General features: G+C 40.8%; 1 protein-coding gene across 10 annotated transcripts in view; it reads left to right on the forward strand.

The window, feature by feature from the left end:
• ERC1 (ELKS/RAB6-interacting/CAST family member 1) overlaps positions 1-23,930 on the forward strand; it is a 379,584-nt gene that overhangs the window by 305,354 nt on the left and 50,300 nt on the right. For 7 of the 10 annotated variants that reach the window (XM_047787884.1, XM_047787889.1, XM_047787887.1 and 4 more), the window contains one exon: positions 18,412-18,510. In XM_047787884.1, the coding sequence (XP_047643840.1) occupies positions 18,412-18,510 (99 nt within the window). Of the gene's footprint in view, positions 1-18,411; positions 18,511-19,829; positions 19,913-23,930 lie in introns of those variants that run through there. The other 3 variants (XM_047787892.1, XM_047787891.1, XM_047787895.1) reach the window with 3 other exon arrangements.

The following is a 23,930-nucleotide window of genomic DNA, read 5'->3' on the forward strand; positions in this document are numbered from 1 at the left end:
TTTAACAACTTCACCATGTAGAGAAGTTTGTGAAAGCACATATAGGTACAGATAAATCCTTTATAATGAAGTCTCAGAGAACAGGGAGAAAAGGTGGCATCGCAGAGCTTGGCCTTCTGTCAGTTGCTCTTGGTGTGGATGGTTTCCAGTGAGAACCCAGATGCTCTCACATCCCTGGGTTTGTTTAGATTCTTTAGCGCATGTGCACACTAGTGTACGATTTATAGCCAGCTTTGTTTTGAGTCAGTTCCATTCATTCCTTTTCACATGTGGACCATGATTTTGTAAAAAGAAAGCATAAAATACCCCCAAACTTCTTACTTTAAGAATTTTGATCCTTCTTAAGTACATCCTTTTTCTCTGTATGTCTGTACTGTGCATACTTCTAGTGCTTATAATTCTTAAAGATTACCCCATTGCCTGCCTAGCTATTCCTCAAACAGGGGAAAATGTTTTTATTTTTTATAAAAAGTATTAAATAACTTGAAGTCAATTTCTGTTATTTACTAAGGAAAGAGTGTTTATTTGAAAGGAGAATACTGAACTTTTCTGCCTTGCAGCATTAAATGTGAAGGAATTTAGTGTCACTTCTCTTTCTCATGGCCTCTTTATGTAAAAATTTTAGCTGTACACTTAGCCACTGAGATAGACTGATCCATAGACAGAAGTCTGTGGTAAATGCTCTTGGATCCTAGCCTTTGTTCACTGGTTTCTAGAATAACAGAAAACACCTGCCTACAAGTTCTTCTTTCCTTAGATACAATAGTGAGCCTCACTGGGTCTGGCTAGTGTTCCCCTTAAAAAAATTATGGTTATTTTGCAGAATATAAGGCTTTTGTTTCTTTGAGACAGATACAGCTGGCAGAAATGATCCTTATGACATTAAAACTAGAATAGGGTTACGTTAGGCTTATTGCAAGGACGAGAAAAACATGCTAGAAAGTAAGGCAGTGACCGGGAGTAAAGTTTCAGTTGCACTTTGTTTTAAACAGTCTCATTTCAGACATGGGTTTGGGTCAGTATAAAGTTGGCCTGCAAGATATTTCATTCCTGGAACTTTGTGGCTTTGTGGGTCTGGCTCTGATTTTTCACCCCAGTAATTGCAGTTATACACCACGGCCCTGCCAGAGACAGGACAGCTCTCACAACTTAGAAATAGGATAGAAATTCTTATAAATTATTTTTTTAGTTCTAAAACATATCTTTATTGTCATGTTACTATTTCTTGGAAGAGAGAAAGTGTAGGTTGCTGTTCTCCAGAGTTCAGAGTTAAAGTTTCTATGGCATGTAGGAAAGTGTTATCAGGACTAACAAGGAAGACTAACATATTTTCTGGCAGCCAAGAAAGAATATCTTCAACTCAGTACAATCAGTGAACTGTGTTGAAAAATCCCCCTATTGTCTGTATCCATGCTAGAGAAGCAAGGAATCCCCCACAAGTGTAAGAATTAAGGGATGATTTTCATGAGAGGGGAAAACCCAGGCTACTTTAAAAAAAAAAAAAAAAAAGGCAAATAGAAAGTTTGGGGTGTGTTTGGGTTTTTTGCTTTCTAACAAGAAGGAAAAAAAAGGTAGGGTTTTGGTAGGAACTACAGAGAATGTTGAAAGAACAGGCGTTCCCATCATGGTTTAGTGGTAATGAACCCAGCTAGTATCCATGAGGACATGGGTTCAATCCTGGCCTTACTCAGTGGGTTAAGGATCTGGCGTTGCCATGAGCTGTGGTATAGGTCGCAAACTTGGCTCGGATCCCGCAGCATTGCTGTGGTTGTGGTGTAGGCTGGCAGCTGCAGCTTCCCTAGCCTGGCAACTTTTATATCCTGAGAGTGCAGCCCTAAAAAGCAAAAAGAAAGGAAGGAAGGAAGAACGAACAGATATCCTATGAGCTTAATGCCATAAATGGTGATGTAACCAAGTGTACCTTGAGATAAAAGAGGAAAATCACATGAAGTGAAATCCACTGAGCAACAAAATAAATGGCTGAATATCTAGAATCAAAAGTTCTCCTTTTTATACATAAATCAATTTGTATACAAGGAAATCAAAGAAAAAAATCTTCTTAAATGCTTATTAAATCGGACTCCCTGGATTCTAGGATTCTTTCAAAGCTATGATAAGTAACAGCAATTATGTTTTTATTTGAGATAACACTTTGCTTAGTTAAAAGTGTCTATTTTCTTTCTTTTTGGAAATGCTGGATTTGTCATAGTTATGAGAAATTCTGTTTGTTAAGTATATCTTTTTAATTAATACAAATAGAAAAGTGCCTTATTTAATAAAGGTAATTTCATAGAAAAAGCTTCAACATACAAAACTCATTGCTGGAAAAATAATAAAATACAACCTCAAATGTACCAAGCATGGGAAATAGATTCTTGAATTTGACAAACGTATGTTAAGGACTATGTATATAGGTATCCACATATCTGCAGATGTATAGATATATATACGCCAGCAATTTTACTAGGAACTGAGTTGACACTGGTGAATGAGTCTCTTTCCCAGCCTTCACAGACACACAATCCATGGGAAGATAAGCTATGTAGACAGATTGTTAGAATCTGGCAGAGATTCCAGATAACAGTGCAATGCTTTTGTTCCAAACCTAAAGATACTGGATAAGCTTTAACCCCCTCTCAAAATTGGTGATGCTTGATTGAGCTCACTGGTAGAAAGAAAATCTGCAGGTGTCAGAAGCAGAGAGAGGTTGAGAGGCAGAGCTGAGGAGTGTGGACTAAAGCAGCAGGAGCCCTGGAGTGCGATGACCAGTGGTGACCACTTAGGACCAAGGACCGGCTTTTAGTGCCTGCACAGGGAAAGGAGGTGGGACCTTAGGAGGACATGAACTGGGGAGCTGGGGCTGAACTTCTGCCATGGGACAGGACAATCAGGCAAGTGTCATACAGGGAAAAGCAAGGCCAATTTAGCCAAACTTTTACTGTAACAGATGAGAAAGAAACTCTCTGCCGTGGTCCTGGCAGGGAAACCCAAATCCCCTATAGATGTCAGAATCTGAAGCCTGTACCTCCAGCAGATTTAAGTACAAACTCGTACTTCCATTGGGCATGGGACTCTCCCATCTGAAATACTAGGATAAACACATGTGCCCCATGAGAGCCGAGCAGAAGCAATCACAGTACCACTGCTGGGCTCCATCCACAACCCAGACTTCACAAAATCCCCGTGGGAAAAAAAAGGGGGCCCCTTGGGATGAGCTCAGTCAGCCCCCCATGAGGAAGATGTAACAGATGGGAAGATTACCTCTCCAAAGACTTGAGATCCTAGAGGAGCAATACTTTTTGAAGATTTTAAAGTAACTAAAGAGAATGTGTAAGGATCATAAGGAAGAACAGTGGATGTGGTAGAGGGTAGTACTTGAGATTATGGGCTCTGAAAATTAAGACCAGTGTCAGACTACAGCTCACATCACAGAGAGAACTCCAGAAAATTGAGAAGAGGACACTTCATTGGGGAAGGTGGGAGAGAAAAGTCAAAAAGTATGATAGGAGATCTTAGGGAAGAGATGTTGATAGTCTTTAAACATGAATAGATGTGCACTCACACTCATTAAGATAAAGCAAACTGAGGTGCTATTTGGCCCAAATCAAGGGTTTAGCAGCATATGCAGGTGACAGGGCTGTGCAGGTCACACTCTCCTAATATGCTTCTGGTGAGAATGCAGAATGTACATACCTTCTGTGGAAGGGGAGCATCTAGTAAAATTACTTACCTATATCTTTACTTCTTAACCCAGAAGCTTCACTTTTAGGAATCTGTCCCAAAGATACCTTCTCAAAATTACAAAATAACATATATACAAGGGGATTCAGTATGTGCTGCTGTGGTGTTTGCTGCAGTATTTGTAATAGCAGTAGATTAGAAATAACCCAGACATCCATCAGTGGAATACTGGTTGAATCAGTTATAGTACCTCCAGCAGAATAGAGTACTGTGCAGCTGTAGAAAGGAGAAATAAATATCTCTATTGATCTGGAGTGCCTGCTAGAATATATTAGATGAAGAAGCAGGATGCAGAATAGTGTATTTAATAGTCTGCTTTTTATGTGAGAAAAGTGGGTGAATGCATAAAGGTTTGTGAGAAAATATGTTTGCTTACAGTTACATAAAGCAATATTATCAAAATGACTACACTACCCAAGGCAGTCTACAGATTCAGTGCAATCCCTATCAAATTACCAAGGACATTTTTCACAGAACTAGAACAAAATATTTTAAAGTTTGTCTGGAAGCACAAAAGACCCAGATAGCCAAAGCCATCCTGAGAAAGAAAAATGGAGCTGGAGGAATCTAGCTCCCTGATGTCAGACTATGCTACAAAGCTACAGTCATCAAAATCATATGGTACTGGCACAGAGACAGAAATATAGATCAGTGGAACAGGATAGAAAGCCCAGAATTAAACCCATGCACCTACGGTCAACTAATCTATGACAGCAGGAGGCAAGAATACACAATGGAGAAAAGACAGCCCTTTTAATAAGTGGTGCTGGGAAAACTGGACAGCCACATGTGAAAGAATTAAATTAGAACACTTTCTAACACCATACACAAACTCAAAATGGATTAAAGACCTAAATATGAGACCAGATACTACAAAACTCTTACAGGAAAACATAGGCCAAATACTCTCTGACATAAACCAGAGCAGTATCTTTTCAGATCCACCTCCTAGAGTAATGACAATAAAAAACAAAAATTAACAAATGGGACTTAATTAAGCTTAAACGTCTCTGCACAGCAAAGGAAACCCTAAACAAAATGAAAAGACAACCCACAGAATGGGAGAAAATATTTGCAAATGAAGTGACTGACAAGAAATTAATCTCCAAAATTTACAAATACCTCCTACAGCTCAATACCAAAAAAAAAAAAAAATCAAAAAATGGGCAGAAGATCTAAACAGACAATTCTCCAAAGAAGACATACAGATAGCCAAAAAACACAGGAAAAGATGTTCAACATCACTCATTATTAGAGAAATGCAAATCACAACCACTATGAGGTACCTACCACCTTACACCAGCCAGAGTGGCCATCATCAAAAAGTCTACAAACAATTAAGTGCTGGAGAGGGTGTGGAGAAAAAGGAACCCTATTACACTGTTGGTGGGAATGTAAATTGGTGCAGCCACTGTGGAAAACAGTATGGAGATTCCTCAGGAAGCTAAAAATAGAATTACCATTTGATCCAGCAATCCCACTCCCAGGCATCTATCCAGAGAAAACCATGACTCCAAAAGATATATGTACTCCAATGTTCATTGCAGCACTATATACAATAGCCAAGACATGGAAACAACCTAAATGTCCATTGACCGAGGAGTGGTTAAAGAAGATGTGGTATATAGACACAATGGAGTATTACTCAGCCATTAAAAGGAAAGAAATAACCGCATTTGCAGCAACATGGATGAACCTAGAGATTATCATGTTAAGAAAAGTCAGTCAGGCAGCGAGACACCAACATCATATGCTATCACTTACATGTGGAATCTAAAAAAAAGGACACAGTGAACGTCTTTACAGAACAGATAATGACTCACAGACTTTGAAAATCTTATGGTTTCCAAATGAGACAGGTTGGGGGGTGGGGGGATGCATGGGGGTTTGAGATGGAAATGCTATAAAATTGGGTTGTGATGATTGTTGTACAACTATAAATGTAATAAAATTCATTGAGTGATTAAAAATACTTTGAGTAAAAAAACACTGTACATCTGAAGCTAATATAATACTGTAAATCAACTATACTTCAAAAAAATCAAAACTGTTGTAATTGGCATTCTGTAGTAAATCAATAAAAACTTAAAAAAATAACTTAAATAAAAAATTTATCTATGAGAAGAAGGGAATAGCATAGAGAAGATGAGATTCGAAGCAAGTCTTCTCTGAAAGTACCCAGTTATATGGTTTTGACTCCTGAACCATATGAATGTTTTTAATAATCAAAAATAAAATTAGGAGATCCCAAAGTTCCCATTGTGGTGCAGTGGTTAATGAATATGACTAGGAACCCTGAGGTTGCAGGTTTGATCCCTGGCCTTGCTCATTGGGTTAAGGATCCGGCGTTGCCATGAGTTGTGGCATAGGTTGCAGACATGGCTCAGATCCTACGTTGCTCTGGCATAGGCCAGTGGCTACAGCTCTGATTGGACCCCTAGCCTGAGAACCTCCATATGCCGAGGTAGCGGCCCTAGAAAAGGCAAAAAAACAAAAAAATAAAATTAGGAGATCCCACTGTGGCATAGTGGGTTAAGAATCCAACTGCAGTGGCTTGGGTACATGGGGGAGGCACAGGTTCAGTCCCCAGCCCCAGTGCAGTGGGTTGAAGGATCTGACTTTGCTGCAGCTGCGGCATAGGGTTGCACATGCAGCTTCAATTCAGTCCCTGACCTGGGAACTTCCATATGCTGTGGGTGCAGCCATAAAAAAATACAATTAGATAAGAAAGGGAGGAAAGCAGCTCTTGAATTTTGAAAACAAATGAATCTATTTTTTAAATTGTTGACATAGCCACACAGAGCAGAGAATTATTTCAGCTAACCTTGTAATAGTAAAGATTTTTCTCTGTACATCCTCAGTAAAATATACTCCAATGAAAAGAAAAAATTATGCAGAGAAATTTTAAAGTTCATCCTGAAGGCATATTGATAGTGATTATATTGGTAGTGGTGTTTCCAAAGAATTCTTTTGATTGGATAAAGCAGATAAAAAGTAATTATGTCATTTTTGTTATGAACCAAGGTTTTTCAGCATAAGAGAAAAAAGATACAAAGTATAAAATCAGAGAAGTTAAGTAAAAATCTAATCTTCAAGATTCAGATCTAGACTCAAATCTAAACTGGAAATATTACTGTTAATTCATAATTTTTTCTCTTTTAAAAAGGAAAAAATTTTTCCTAGCTCTCAACCGAAATAGTCAAGAAGCAGTAATAATCCAGCAGTTGCTGAGCACCCAGCACCCATTGCTATCCTACTGAATGAAGGAGTTCTTTGGAAAAACAGGTGATTTTGGGTCTGGGACAAGAAACGTACCCAGCATATATTTGCCAGAATGCAAGAGTAATCTCATATCAAAAAGACACAAAGTCAGCTACATATAAAAAATGCACTGGGTGGTTATTTCTTTCACATTTCTATCCTAATCAGGACCAAAATTAAACTACCAAAATAATTTATTTTTAAAAAGATCAGTTGAGGAGTTCCCGTCATGGCACAGCGCAAATGAATCTGACTAGGAACCATGAGGTTGTGGGTTCGATCCCTGGCCTCGTTCAATGGGTTAAGGATCAGGCATTGCTGTGAGCTGTGGTGTAGGTCACAGATTCGGCTAGGATCTGGCGTTGCTGTGGCTGTGTCGTAGGCGGTAAGCTGTGGCTCAGATTAGACCTCTAGCCTGAGAACTTCCATATGCCACAGGTGTGGCCCAAAAAGCAAAAAAAGTTGAAAAAACACTTTTCCAGATCTTGCGCTCTAGTGGAGAAAATGAAATAGGGTGTGACAGCAGTCTAACTGTGAAGCTTTGGGCTAAATTCAGCACAGTTATTCCTCTGGTCTTGTTGGTGACTTCTTCCTTCTGCACTGCTTCCCGTGAGTCCTTCCCAGAGCTGTCCACCTGGTGGAGAAGGAGCTTTCCCAGCTAGAAAGATAATCTTTAGTCAAGTGTGTATGAAACGAACACCTCATGAGTAATTAATGACTAATCTTTACTTTTTCATAAAATGAAGTTTCAAATAAAGCTCAAAGGTAATTTGCTGAAATTTTGTACATTTATAACACTGAATGTGACCCACCTAGAATTGATAAAGATTATGCTTTTTTTTTCATTCTGTATATCACAAATTAAAGTTTAATTAAAATTGCTATAACAAAATCATTTTCAAGGTTTGACAAATGAAGGCAGAAATAATTTAATGCCTTCTTAAAGATAATCATAATTGGAAATAATCCTAATTAGTAAGGTTAAGATTTTTTATGGTATTTTTTCTGAAATACCTCAGAATATTTCTAAGAATTATTATTTCTAAAACTTATTTAGGTAGGTTAATAGCATTATCATGAATCAAAAAGCAAAGATTAGTAAACAACCAGATAACTCTGAGCAGAATTCAAACCTTTTCTTTTAATACCTGGATTTGGATAACCAACATATACTGTTTCTCAGCCTAAGTATTTTTCTGTGAAGTATAGTTTCTGCGCCACCTCATTTGAGCATTGACATCTTAGTCTTAGAAGAAGAGATAAACAGAATAAATGATGAGCTCCTTCTCCTCTGGGAGGTTATGTATACCTGTCTACAGAGATAAGCGTTTATACCTTAAAAAATTTCTCTCAGCAAGTTTCATCCTTTCTTTTTTTCTCCTTCCTTCGTTTGAACAATCTTATTCTTCGTGTCATGGGACCAAGGGAGTGCAGCTCTGTGCTCATGCATGGGGCATGGTTCAAGAGGGAGAAGGTTTGGATGTAAAGTACCCCTCATCTCAGTACAACATGAGGAACTTACTCCTGCTTGCTGGCCTCAACTTACGGAGAGCAGAGTATACCAGCTCCTTGAAAGTGGAGTGTCTTTTATCACAGTCTGTACAATATCTAAGGCTTAACCCTTGACAAGACCTCATGCCAAATTTCTCAATGTTAGACCTAGGAACACTAGCTCAACTGTGATAAACCTCATGTCTTTCAGAGATGGGGAAGTTCTGATGGCTATTTCTTCATTCATTGACACGGATCAAATAAATAACCTTTGGTCTTATCTATCTCCTGTGATCCGTTCTTTTGCAAAGCTTTCATTCTCATTCCTAAGAAAGAACTGAGATCCATTCTGCCTTGAAAGTGGATTTGTGTGTGCTTTATTCTTCTTTTTAAGTTTTTAAACTTGCACTGAGTATCAGGTATTAAAGATGGTGTGTCAGAAATTAAAAGAACATGGTGTGTCATGTTCTGGGATAATAACTCTACAAGTGTACTTTTGCTGTACATTCCTGTTAAATCCACGGGGAGTGTTTCTTAGACACGGGAATGATGGGCAGCGCTGCTCACTTGCTGGCGGCCCTTTGCTCTCTACTTGCCACTTCCCAAGAGCTGTTTTGTAGGAGACACCCCATTTTTCACACAGTACCAGTGACATAGGAAACACTGCACATTATCTCATAAAGGAGAAATTTGATGCCACAGACAATTTTTCAATGAGCATTTTCTTTGCCATCGTATATGGGAGGGAGGAATTGGCTTAGAAATGTATGTCTATTATCGGGTGAAAATGTAAAGAGCCCAAATGCCCAATAATGTGGAACTTGTTAAACATCTGTTCAACTGAATACTATTTAGGCAGTTAAAATTAGATTTTAGAATAATATTAATGACATGAAAAGAAATTTTCTTTTTTTTCTTTTCTTTCTTTCTTTCTTTCTTTATTGTCTTTTTGCCTTTTCTAGGGCTGCTCCCACAGCATATGGAGGTTCCCAGGCTAGGGGTCCAATTGGAGCTGTGGCCACCAGCCTACACCACAGCCACAGCAACACGGGATCCAAGCCTCGTCTGTGGCCTACACCACAGCTCACGGCAATGTCGGATCCTTAACCCACTGAGCAAGGCCAGAGATCGAACCTGGTTCCTAGTCGGATTCGTTAGCTACTGTGCCAAGATGGGAACTCTGAAATTTTCATAATGATGGGGATGGCTAAAATTTTTTGGGTGTTGGTTTTATGTCAGGCACCTTTCTTAGAGCTTATATTAACTCAATTGGTTAATCCTCATAACAGTGTTACAGTGAAAGGTATTGTTATATTCATTTTAAGGGTGAGGGGAGGGAGTTCTCCTAGTGGAACCTCTGTATGCCGCAAATGTGGCCCTAAAAACCAAAAAAAAAAAAAAAAAAGGATGAGGGGAGTTCTTGCTGTGGCTTAGCAGGTTAAGAACTTGACGTAGTGTCCATGAAGTTGCAGGTTCAATCCCAGACCTTGCTCAGCGGGTTAAGGATCCAGTGTTGCTGCAAGCTGCTGTGTAGGTTATGAATGTAGCTTGGATCCGGCATTGCTATGGATGAGGCGTAGGCCTACAGCTGCAGCTCCAGTTCTACCCCTAGCCTGGTGGTATAGCCCTAAAAAGAAAAAAAAATAAACAAAGGTGAGGACGTTGAAGCTCAAAGCATTTGAGTAGCTTGCCCAATCTGAGATAGCTTGTAGACAGAACTAGAATTCAGGCCAGGCAGTTTGGCTCTAAAGCCCTTGCTCAAGCATCATTATGTGAAAAAATACCAAAGAAAAATCTCTATAAACTTCTTTATGGAACTAGACAAAATGTTTTAAATTCATCTAGAAAAGAAAATGTGTTAAAGGTACCCAGTCAAATTCTGAAAAAGCAGATTTGGTGGAGGAGAAGGATATGTCCTACCAGATATCAAAATATACCATAAGATACAGCAACTTAAAAATACTGTATTGTAGCAGAAATAGAGAACAAATCAGAAAAGCATGCTACTTTTTTATTTTGTCTGTGCCTACAGCATATAAAAGTTTCCCGGCCAAAATAAAAGTAAAGAACACCTTAAGATACATGCGGAGCAGGGGAGAGATGGACTGGGAGTTTGGGATTGTCATATGCACACTAAGGTATAGGGGATGATCGGCCAACAGAGATCTGCTGTATAGCGAGGAGAACTCTACCCAATATCTATGTGGGAAAAGAATCTGAAAGAGAATGGCTATGTGTACATGTATAACTGAATTACTTTATTGTACAGCAGAAATTATCACAACATTGTAAATCAACTATAATTCAATAAAACTTTTTTTAAAATGGGGAAAAAAAAGAATAAAAAATAAAAGTTTCTGGGCCAGGGATCAAACCTGAGCCACAGCAGCAGCCAGAGCCACAGTGAGAACACCAGATCCTTAACCCACTGAGCCACAAGAGAACTCCAGAAAGCATGCTACTTTTTATGTTCATGAGCAAGACGCTAACCAGATACAACTAAATATTAACAGTGATTATCCCTGATAAGAGGGATTTTTCTTTTTGTTTCTTTGCATGTGTTAAACTACCTACAGTGAACATATTGAATCATCCAGTATTAGCAGATCTATTTTTAATGCTTTTAAAGCTTCAGGTCATAATCTTTCTGTTTGATTTTTTTTTGTCTTTTTGTCTTTTGTTGTTGTTGTTGCTATTTCTTGGGCCGCTCCCACGGCATATGGAGGTTCCCAGGATAGGGGTTGAATTGGAGCTGTAGCCACCGGCCTACGCCAGAGCCACAGCAACGCGGGATCCGAGCCGCGTCTGCAACCTACACCACGGCTCACGGCAACGCCGGATCGTTAACCCACTGAGCAAGGGCAGGGACCGAACCCGCAACCTCATGGTTCCTAGTCGGATTCGTTAACCACTGCGCCACGACGGGAACTCTTCTGTTTGATTTTTTACATAGTGTATCCTGCATTTCCTGAATTGCTTGCTCCTCAAAGTGAATTCTCTAAAAATTTTTTTTTGATATAATGATTTTATTTTTTCCGTTATAGCTGGTTTACAGTGTTCTGTCCATTTTCTGCTGTACAGCATGGTGACCCGGTTACACATACATGTATACATTCTTTTTTCTTACATTATCATGCTCCATCATAAGTGACTAGACATAGTTCTCAGTGCTACACAGCAGGATCAATCTCATCACTCATCCATTCCCAAGGCAATCATCTGCATTTGTTATTTGTGGACTTATTAATTATGGCTATTCTGAGAGGTGTGAAGTGGTATCTCATGGTTTTGATTTGCATTTCTTTAATAACCAGTGATGGTGAGCATTTTTTCATGTGCTTGTTGGCCATCTGTATATATTCCTTAGAGAAATGTCTGTTCAGGTCTTTTGCCTATTTTTCAATTGGGTTGTTGGCTTTTTTGCTATTGAGCTGTATAAGTTCTTTGTATATTTTAGAGATTAAGTCCTTGTCAGTTGAATTGTTTGAAACTATCTTCTCCCATTCTGGAAGTTGTCTTTTTTTCTTTTTTTTTTCTTTTTCTTTTTTTCATGGTTTCCTTTGCTCTGCCAAAGCTTGTCAGTTTGATTAGGTCTCATTGGTTTATTTTTGCTTTTATTTCTGTTGCCTTGGGAGACTGACCTGAGAAAAACATTTGTAAGGTTGATGTCAGAGAATGTTTTGCCTGTGTTCCCTTCCAGGAGTTTGATGATGTCTCGTCTTACATCTAAGTCTTTAAGCCATTTTGAGTTTATTTTTGTGCATAGTGTAAGGGTGTGTTCCAGTTTCATTGATTTGCATGCAGCTGTCCAGGTTTCCCAGCAATACTTGCTGAAAAGACTGTCTTTTTCCCATTTTTTTGTTCTTGCCTCCTTTGTCAAAGATTAATTGGCCATAGGTGTCTGGGTTTATTTCTGGGTTCTCTATTCTGTTCCATTGGTCTGTCTGTCTGTCTGTCTGTTTTGGTACCATTACCACAGTGTCTTGATGACTGTGGCTTTGTAATATTGCCTGACGTCTGGGAGAGTTATGCCTCCTGCTTGGTTTTTGTTCCTCAGGATTGTTTTGGCAATTCTGGGTCTTTTGTGGTTCCATATAAGTTTTTGGATTGTTTGTTCTGGTTCTGTGAAAAATGTCATGGGTAATTTGATAGGGATTGCATTGAATCTGTAGATTGCTTTGGGTAATATGGCCATTTTTACAGTATTAATTTTTCCCAGCCAGGAGCATGGAATCTTCTTTAATTTCCTTGATTAATGTTTTATAGTTCCCAACATATAAATCTTTCACTTCCTTGGTCAGATTTATTCCCAGGTATTTGATTTTTGGGGATGCAATTTTAAAAGTTATTTTTGTATTCCTTTTCTAATATTTCATTGTTAGTATACAGAAATGCAACTGATTTCTGAATATTAATCATATCCTGCCACTTTGCTGAATTTGTTGATCAGTTCAAGTAGTTTTTGGTTGAATCCTTAGGGTTTTTCTATATGTAGTATCATGTCATCTGCATACAGTGACAGTTTTACCTCTTCTCTTCCTATTTGGATCCCTTTTATTTCTTTTGTTTGTCTGATTGCTGTGGCTAGGACTTCCAGTACTATGTTGAATAACAGTGGTGAGAGTAGGCATCCTTGTCTTGTTCCAGATTTTAGTGGGAAGGCTTTCAACTTTCCTCCATTGAGGATTATATTTGCTGTGGGCTTGTCATAAATGGCTTTTATTATTTTAAGGTATGTTCCCTCTGTACCCACTTTGGTGCAAGTTTTGATCATGAATGGATGTTGGACTTCGTGAAATGCTTTTTCTGCATCTATTGAGATGATCATGTGGTTTTTGACTTTTCTTTTGTTAATGTGGTGTATGAGGTTGATTGATTTGCGTATGAGAGAACATACTTGAAATAATTTATGTACTCTTAAATTTGTTGAAGTTAGCTTCGTGCCCCAGTACGTGATCAATTCTTGAGAATGTTCCATGTGCACTTGAGAAGAATGTATATTCTGATTTTTTTGGATGTAATGTCCTGAAAATGTTGATTAAGTCTAACTTTTCTGTTGTGTCATTTAGGATCTCTGTTGCCTTATTGATTTTTCTGTCTAGAGGATCTGTCCATTGATGTGAGTGGGGTGTTAAAGTCTCCTACTATGATTGTATTCCCATCAGTTTCTCCTTTTGTATCTGTTAGTATTTGTTATGGATATCTGGGTGCTCCTATATTAGGGGAATATGTATTAATGATTGTGATATCCTCTTCTTGAATGGATCCTTTAACCATTAAATAGTGTCCTTCTTTGTCATTCTTTATGGCCTTCATTTTAAAGTCTATTATGTCTGATATGAGTATTGCAACTCCTGATTTCCTGTCTTGTCCATTGGCTTGAAATATCTTTTTCCATCTCCTCACTTTCAATCTGTATGTGTCCTTTGCCCTAAGGTGAGTTTCTTGTAGACAGCAGATTGAAGATTTTTGCTTTCTTATCCAATCTGCCACTCGGTGTCTTTTGATTGGAGCATTCAGTCCATTGACACTTAAGGTGATTATTGACAGGTATGTATTTATTACCATTTTAAACCTTGTTTTCCATTGATTCTATGTTTCTCTTCTTTTCTTTTTTTGTTTGGATGGTTTGCATTTATTTGTTGCTTGAGTACTTTTCAGTTTTTGTGAATGCAGTGTTTGGTTTTGATTTGCGGTTGCCCTGTTTTTTAAGTATGTTAATAACCCCTTCCTATATCTGCTTTCTTTAGCCTGGTGGTCATACAGGCTCAAACATCATTAAAATAAAAAAGGAATCTATATTTTCTTACTTTCCTTCCCCACATTGTATGATTTTGATGTCCTTTTTTTTTTTTTTTTTAACATCTTCATGTTTAGATCTGGCTTATTTAAGTGATTAGTTTCCAATTGTGGTTTCCTCCATCCTAATTCTTCTTACTTTTTAAAAATTTATTTATTTAGAGAAGCCCTTTCAGTATTTCTTTTAGAATGGGTTTAGTATTGCTGTACTCTTTTAGCTTTTGTTTGTTGGGAAAATTCTTTATTTCCCCTTCTATTTTAAATGATATTCTTGCTGGGTAGAGTATTCTAGGTTGCAAATCTTTCCTTTCAGCACTTTAGATATATCTTGCCACTCCCTTCTGACCTGTAGTGTTTCTGTAGAGAAATCAGCTGATAGCCTTATGGGGGTTCCCTTATAATTAACCCTTTGCTTTTCTCTTGCTGCCTTTAGAATCCTCCATTTAACTTTTGCCGTTTTTTTTATAATATGTCTTGGTGTGGGCCTGTTTGGGTTCAACTTGTTTGGGGCCCTCTGTGCTTCCTGTATCTTGATATCGGTATCCTTTAGATTTGGAAAGTTTTCATCCATAATTTCTTCAAATATATTTCCAATCCCCTTTTCTTTTTCTTCTCCTTCTGTAATTGCTGTTATGGGTAGATTGGCCTGCTTTATATTATCCCATAGGTCTCTTATATTGCTTTCATGTTTTTTCATTTGGTTTTCTGTCTGCTGTTCTGATTGGGTGATTTCCATTATTCTATCTTCCACATCATTAATTCGTTCCTGTGCATTGTTCATTCTGCTCTTTATTGCCTTTAGCTTAGTTTGCAAATGAATTTTCCAGTTTTTCTTGGCTCTTCCTTATATTTTCTAGTTCCTTTCTAAAGGAATCTGCATTACTGTTCATATCCTCTCTTAATTCCTTCAGTATTTTCACTATCTCCCTTTTGAACTCAGTATCTGTGCAGAGGTCTTTTTCATTGCTGACTGCTTTAGGTGAATTCTCCTGTTACTTTAACTGGGAACGCTTTCAGAACGTCTCCATCTGGCTTGTGTTCTTCTTCTGTGAGTTTGGGGAAGCCAAACTGTAGTCTTGTAAAGCTACTTCTATGCAAGAGTTCCCCTTTGTGTTTTGGGAGGTGTTACTATTTATCTTTGGTGTGGGAGTATGAATATTTGCTGTCTCGTTCTTCAGTGTGAGCAGGCTGTTGTCCCCAGGATGCTCAGTGTGTTTTCAGGGAGAAGGAGGCAATGGGTAGGGCCAGCAGTCAGTGCCTAGTCGTTGGGCTCTCAACGGCAGCAAGGACCTGCAGGAAGGTGGCATGGGATACTCCTAGTTGTAGGGCCCTGGGAAGGTGGTAATGAGCTCTAGGCAGATCTACAAGGTGACCAGAGCATTTGGCAGTAGCAGCAGCAGGTTGTTTGAGTTCCCAGGGGATTGAGAGCAACAACAGCTTGTGTTCAGTTGCAGTGCCCTCCTCTGAAGTGATTGGAACAGCAGGTGGTGCCTGTTCAGGGACCCCTAGTGGTAGCGGGCCACAACTGCTTCTGGAGTCAGTGATAACTGTGGTGGTTTGCCCCCACCACCTGTAGACCTTGCATGAAGCAACCTGTCTCACTTAGCTAACATAGGAGGTGCTGTACAGGCTGCTCCTAATTGGAGGATCCTGGGAAGCGACAGAGATCAGGTGTGTGGGCACTGCCTGAAGCATTTGGCAGTGGCAGCAGCAGGGCGGGTATGTTCCCAGGGGTGCGAGAGCACCAACAGGTGGTGTTTGGTCACAATGCCCTCTTCTGTGGTGCCCTTGCAGTGAATGGGGCTGCAAGTGGTGTCTGTTCTCAGATTCCTAGTGGTGGCGAGCCACTCCCACCTCTGGAGACAGAGATAACTGCGGTGATTTTCCCCCACCTCCTGTAGACCATGCAAGAAGCACCTCGTCCTGCTTAGCCCCCACAGGAGGTTGTGCACGAGCTGCTCCTTGTTGCAAGTTCCTGGGAAGGGACAGTGATCAAGTGTCTGGGCACCGCCCAGAGTGTTTGGCAGTGGCAGCAACAGGGCGGGTGTGCTCCCAGGGGAGCAAGAGCAACAACAGGGGGAGTTCCGTCACAGTGTCCTTCTCTGTGGTGCCCTCTGAGGTGGTTGGGGCTGCAGGTGATTTTTGTTCAGGTATCTCCAGGGGCGGTGGGCTACACCCACCTCTGGAGTCAGAGATAACGCCGTGGTTTGCCGCCCACCACCTGCAAACCATGCAAGCAGCACCCTGTCCCACTTAGCCCATGCAGGACATGCTGCACCAGCTGCTCCTAGTTGTAGAGTCTTGGAAAAGGACAGTGACCAAGTGTCTGGGCACTGCCCAGAGCATTTGCCAGTGGCAGCTGCAGGGCAGGTGTGTTGCCAGAGGGGTGAGAGCAACAGCATGTGCTGCTTGGTTGCAGTTTCCTCTTTTTTTATTTTTTGCCAACCCCTGAGGTGACTGGGGTCTCAGGTGGAGGCCACTCACAGGCCCCCAATGGTGGCAAGCCACCCCTCCCTCTGGCCCCTGAGATGACCACTGCAGTCTGTCCCTGCCACCCGTAGATCGTGCAAGAGGCACCACATTGCACTTAGCCCCCTGACACCCTTAGCCCACACAAGAGGTACCTGGCCACCAGTAGCCTGCACAAGAAGCACCCACTGTCCCCTAAACGATCAAGAGGCTTCTTGCAGCCCATAGCCTGCGCCAGAGCCTCCCCGCCCTCTGAGAGCCCACGGGCATGCACACACTCTGGAGCAGGGAGTTTCCTAGGGTGGTCCACCCCTTCTCCTCTCACCCTCCCCAACAATGGCGCCTTGCCTCTCCTGTGGGTCTGGACCTTCTCCCGGGTTTCCTCTGCCATGGTGTTCTACTCCCCCACCTGTGGCACACTGCTCCTTAGTCCCTTAGGCTGTCTCCACACCACCAACCCCAGTCCTCTCCCTGGGACTGACCTTAGGCTGTGGTGTCCAGGCCGGTGGTTCAGATGGCGTGTGCGGCTCTCACTCTGCTTTGCTGTTCTCAGTCCAGCTGCTGCGCTTTTCTCGGCGGCCTTGAGGTCCCTCCAACTCAGCTGATTTTTCAGTCAGTTAGGTGTCTTCCCAGGAGATGGGTTCCTCTTCTCCTTCACAGCTCCCTCTCAGGAATGATAGTCCCATCCTGATTCCTTTTCTATCTCTCTCTTTTTTTCTTTTGTTCTACCCAGTTATGTCAAGAGTTTCTTGCCCTTTTTGGAGGTTTTAGTTCTTCTACCAGCATGCAGGTGATGTTATGTGTGAGTCGTTTTACATGTAAATGTGTTTTTTGGATGTGTTTGTGGGAGAAGGTGAGCTCGACCTCTCACTCCTCCGGCATCTTACTCCACCCCCCCCCCCCCGAAAATACTTTATAGGTTTATATATTACATTCACTGAGGGCTTAATTCAACCAACCACAAAGAATCACCAATCCAGTCTTCCATTTTGGTGAACATGGAGAAGAGGCAATGGGGTAACAATCCGCTTCTGGTCTAGGGTTGAAGGGGAGGATTTCAAAATCTTCAACTCATTTCCAAAACCTGAATTGTCTTTATAGATGGTGTAAAGAAAAGCTATTGAATTTTAATATGTGGCTTCTGTCTGATCACCTTACTGAACTTGATTATAAGTTGTAATTGTTTTTTGGTGATTCTCTTGGATTTTCTAGGTATATAAACATTTCATTTATAGGTAATGATAAACTTTTCCCTAATATTTTTGGTCTGTATGTTATATAACATCCCCCCCAAAATAGAATAGTTGTTTAAAAGGATGAGTAATTCTTATAACAACATGAAAAGAGTCCTATATATCATGAAGAGAAAAAAATAGAGCCCTTATGACCCTAGTTAACTTTAATTATCTCCTGAAGACTGTCTCCAGATACAATCACCTTGAGGATCAGGGCTTCAGCATTTTGAGGGGACACAGTTCAGTCCGTAACAGTGCCTAAACATTTTTGCTCAGCAGCCTCAGAAATCCTATGTTTATTTTATTTCCAACAGGATTTATTTGATCCTTTCTTATGATATTCTTAAGGCACTTACTTTACAGTGTGTCACAGAAATTTCATCTAAATTTAACCTTATGAATCATTTCCTCTTAGACACAAAATCGAATGAAGCTAATGGCGGACAATTATGAGGATGACCACTTCAGATCCTCCCATTCCAATCAAACCAATCATAAACCCTCCCCAGACCAGGTAAGACTGCGTTCGATTGTTTCGTGGAAACCCATATGCTTTCATTTTGATGTATTTTGTACTAGCATGTTATAGATTCTGGGCTGTAAGCTGAATAAAAATCAGTTTCTTTACTCAACAGATTTGAGGACAACAAAGAATCCTTAGGTTGAAATGAGGAAACAGTTTAATCTTCTCAGGGATACTTACTAATTTTCTTATTAAAGAGTGCCTTAGTGAGAAACAAAACTTGTCATAAGCTCAGTGAGGCACACTCAGTTGAGTGTAGGGGTAACTTGTTTACTCACAGCTGTAACCATCTCTGCTCATCACCTGTGAAATGTAGAGATTGAAGCTTAGTTTCTCCAGTCCCATTTCCTTGGTGGACTCTTCCAGTATGTGTCATTCCTAAATTGTTGGCTTCAACTTCTCATGCACGCAACAGAGACCATGATGAGTCAGCCTGCAGGGAAGTATATTCAACTCCAGTTTGGAGGAAGAAAGGAACTCTCCCAAGATCTTGAATATGATGGATGGGGGAGAGTGGTGAGCAGATTACCTCATATCCCATTGCCGAAAATCAGATTTCAGCGTCTCCATCACACTCAGTCTTAAAGCATATAGCTGAGGGAGAAAAATAATAAAGTAATCACATCCATATGACTAAAGAGTCAAGGGGAACTCCTCCACTAAACATCTCCTCTAAGTGATAGCAGAACTTCGTCTTAGGAGAGGAAGAAGAAATATTGCAGATGAAAGCAGCGATATCGAAAATGCAGTTTTTCCTAAAGTTCAGAAGGTATAGTTGTGGTATGATGACATTTACTGAGCCAGCTGAGGCAGACCTGCTATTTTGGGGGAGAAATAGTACAATCTTAAATGTAGGCAAAATGCAGAGCTGTCAGTCTTTCCTGCCAAGAAATCATTTTGCTGTTTCTGTCCACTTCTTGATACCTGGAATTAAGTTTATGCCAGTGAATATGAGATGAGTGTTAGAGCCTTCCCCTGAAACAGGTTTTGCTGATAAATACAAGAACTTGGGTGCCTGGGAGTAGTGGGAGGCAAGCAGAAATGGGTAAAAGTTGAGGAAAGGACCAAAAATAAAGACAAGCCTCCAACTTGCTACTTTTGCCCAGACCCAGCACTGGCTGGAGACACATCCTGGGGAGGTAGGCGGTCTAGGTGCCCTTGCAGACTGAGCCTGGGTCAGAACTGATGTGAGAGGGTCAGGCGGGTAGAGACCGTGTTCTGCTGCTACGTCATATGTGTCTGTTTTGAATACTAACCAGCTCTTTTTCATCCCCATGCTGCTCTGGGCTCTTTGCCACCTCTCCCGGTAGGATGAGGAGGAGGGTATATGGGCATAGTCAACCACATCCTCCTAGTTCAGCCATTTTGTTCAGAACGGTGAGCAACGGCTTTCCTGAGCTACAGAAATGTGTTTGTTTGCGTTCACTTTTTTTTCATACAATCACCCTCACGTATTGTTTCTCTATGATTCATTAAATCTTCAGTGTGCTTTGTGCTTTCTCATTTTCACTTGATCCCTGTGTGTATTGCTATGCTTCTGACATAGCAGGGTTTGGGTTTGGTTTTTTTTTTCCCCCCTCGTTGTGTGTTAATAGTCACTTTTGTAATTTCTTACACATTTTTGGGAGAACTTCCAGGGCATATAACTAAATTTCCCCCATCATTTTATTTGTAAATATCCCCTCTAGCATGTTTTTGGTGTCCTGGTAAGGTTCATAGTGACTTACATCAAACTGAAAATAAAAAATTGATCACATACTCTGCCAGTAGCTTTGGGATATACTTTCATGATAAGTAATAATATATTGTCCTAGAAGAAAGAAAAAAAAAAACTTGTACCATGGACTAAAAACCCTTAGTTTCTCTCTGTATAAGAATGATCTGAAGTCTCAGGGTCAGTAGTTTTTTCAAAGTGCCGTCCTGGGGCATCCCCTAGGGTTTGGACATTACTCCCAAACTATCCTTAAAAATAAAGAAAAGTAAAAAAGTAAATAAAGACTTTTTAAAAAGTCAATCTAAAGACTCCTTTTCCTCTCTTTTATGGATTGCTGCTGGGTTAAACAGTTGCCAGGACCCTGTCTAAATTCTCCTTTCCAGGCCAATTGGCTAGAATAGAGTCCAGCTGTGTCAGGATCTCCCTTTGATCTGATGCCCTGGAGGTTTGACTGAGGAAATCCTTTTCTTAGAAAAAGTAATAATCATGATGAATAAGTTCACACATACTGGTGGCCTTGCTCTCCCTGGATTCACTGCCCTGCTTATTGGTGATCTCACTCTTCTGGAGTCAATTCTCCCTGAAAAGTCTGTGTCTTGGTGTTACCCTTCTTAAAATGCTGAGGACTGTGTAGACCTCTGACTGGCAGCCACAGCCAAGAAAAAGGATGAGGTAAGTTGTGGAAGGGCATGCACTTGAGGATGGCTCTGTCCTGAGGCTTTGAGGGAAGCTGAAATGCATGGTGCCAACCAGAAAGCTCTTTGGGTCTAAACGCTGCATGCCAGACAGAGCTGAAGCCAAGAAAATCAGTGTGTTCCTTCTCTTTATCTTCTCTACACCCTACGAGGGTAGGTAGTTGTGGGGCCTTGCACTGGTTGAACATGGTTACCAGGCTCCTCCTCCCGGATGAAGCCGCCATGTTGTTTTGGCGGAACATGGAAGCTTCCCAGCGCACCTCAGCAGGAAGCCCCCCACATGCAGGAGCAGGGCTGTGTTTTGATTGTACTCCCTTTTCCAGCCAGTGGAAGAAACACTGTAGGTGTTACAGGAAACAAGGCCCTTAGGCAGCTTCCCAGGAGACTGAGAAATGAGCTAACCTTCACGTAGCCTTGTTCCTGTGTCTCCTCTCTCACAGTAGAACAAACTCCCAGCAAGTGTTCAAATGCTACAGGTTTTTTTTTTTTTAAATACTGCGCCATTGATCCTAATGCATTAAAGTATTAACTGTCATTGTCTTAACAAAGTGCAGTTGCAGTTAACTGGCCTCAGTATCTCAGATTTTCTAAAATGTGCTGTAAATATTATAAAGGGTTTACCTTGGAGTTCCCGTCGTGGCGCAGTGGTTAACGAATCCGACTAGGAACCATGAGGTTGCGGGTTCGGTCCCTGCCCTTGCTCAGTGGGTCAACGATCCGGCGTTGCCGTGAGCTGTGGTGTAGGTTGCAGACGCGGCTCGGATCCCGCATTGCTATGGCTCTGGCATAGGCCGGTGGCTACAGCTCCGATTCAACCCCTAGCCTGGGAACCTCCATATGCCGTGGGAGCGGCCCAAGAAATAGCAACAACAACAACAACAACAATAACAACAACAACAAAAAAAGACAAAAAAAATAAAGGGTTTACCTAAAGAAATGCATGAGTGACTCCTAAAACATTGCTCAAGTCTCGACATGCTATCTAGTTTCCTTGCTAATTCTATAGAGAACAGATTTTCTTACCAAAATTTCAAACTTTGGTGATTTACCTTATCAAACTTAAGAATATAAATAATGTTTTGTGTGTAAAATGTTTTAAAACAATCATATATACCATCATATATACCAGCCAAGTATGAGCATTACTAGATGTAATCAATTCTCAGATGGGAAGAGAATCACAGATGTGTAGGGCTGGGAGGGGTCCAGGCCATGTCATGAGAAGGAGCCTGATGGTTAAGAGTCCAGGACTTGGAGCAAGTCCTGATGCCACCACTTACTGGTGGTCCTTGGTGTCAGACAAGGCGTGACTCTCTCTGTGCTTCCTTTTCTTCATGAGTTAGAGTCATGAACTCTGCAGCCAGACTTTGAATCTAGACTCCTCCACTTCCTGTGGCCTTGGGAAAGTAACTTCATCTCTGAAGCCCAGCTTCTTTGTAAATTGAGTTTATTAATAGTGCCTACTGTATAGGTTGTTGGAAAGATTAACAAGTTAATTATGTAAAATGCTTTGCACAGTGCCTTCCACCAGCAAGTGCTTTGTACTGTTGATATTTTTATTGTTGCTGTTGTCCACAGCCACACCACCCTGAATGTGTCCAATCTCATCTGTTGTTGCTGTTGTCACTGTTTACTTGAACCCATCTCCAGAAAGGAGTAAGCTCTCAGTAAATATTAGTTACTATTACCAATATCTAGTCCAGTACCCTCATTTTAGAGGTGCAAAAAAAGGATTTGGGATTGTGATAAAATCCCCAGGCATTTCAGTGGTTTGGAGTGAGGGACCATAGGAGTTCCCTGGTGTCTCAGCAGGTGAAGGATCCCACATTGTCACTGCTATGCCATGGGTTCAGTCCCTAGCCTAGGAACTTCCAGATGCTTCGGGCAAAGCCAAAAAAAAAAGAAAAACCAGAGAGGAACTGTCGACTGTAGCTGACAGCCAAGCTATGTCCATGATTTTGTGTCACTTTTATCACCAAGAATTTAGTCTTCTATGTGTGAGGAATTTTTTTTCCCTTGGGAAAAACACCTTGAATTTTATAAAGAAATTACCTATAAAAGAAATTTGGCTATTGAAACTTTCTTTGAAAGTTTTTGCTGTCAAGCAGTCCTTTTAAGACACTCAGAGTGGCACAAGCTTTATCCACACTTAGAAAACGTGGCGGTGTCCCTGGTTTCTCCTGAAGCCTGTAGGAAGCCTGTGCGGTGTACCCCTGCACTCTCTGTCCCTCAGATTTGTGTTTTCTTCTGTCATACTTTTCCCTTACAACGGAAGCTTGGCCCCTGAGGGCAGGGACTTCAGTATGCTTACTGTTGTATTCCCATCACCTGGAACAAAGCCTGGTATACAGTAGGCCCTCAATAGACATGCATTGAATTAATCAACTTCTGAACCCATGAAATCCAGAAAACAAACGGTGAAGTTTACATTGAAACCAAGAGCACAGAATTAGCTGTTATCTTTAATATCAGCATTGCTAGTGCAGTAGGGAGGTTCTGAAAGGAGAGATAAGAAGGGTGTCTAGAAACCAAAGACCTATAAACCCGTGGCATATGGAGGTTCCCAGGCTAGGGCTGAATTGGAGCTGTAGCTGCTGGCCTACAGCACAGCAACACAGGATCCAAGCCACATCTGGGACCTATATCATAGCTCACAGCAATGCCGGATCCTTAACACACTGAGTTAGGCCAGGGATTGACTCTTTGTCCTCGTGGATGCTAGTCAGATTCATTTCCACTGAGCCACAACAGGACCTCCTAGAGATGATGTAAATATTAACACAAGCTCTTAAGACAAGTGTTTTGAAACAAATGTCTTTTATTCTCTTGGCATTGCCTTTGGCCTGTCCTAGTTGGGGTGTTCACATAATCTCCTTATCAGTTTGAAACATTCTAAAATTATTCTGTTGTGTTAGTACTGCAATGGAAGTCTTTAAGCATCTAAAGAATGGAGAGGTGTGAAATCATCTTGCAGAACTGAATGGGGTAGTGAGGACTGGGGT

The sequence above is a fragment of the Phacochoerus africanus genome, chromosome 7 (assembly GCF_016906955.1).
Source record: "Phacochoerus africanus isolate WHEZ1 chromosome 7, ROS_Pafr_v1, whole genome shotgun sequence".
In the NCBI taxonomy this organism is placed as follows: Eukaryota; Metazoa; Chordata; class Mammalia; order Artiodactyla; family Suidae; genus Phacochoerus; species Phacochoerus africanus.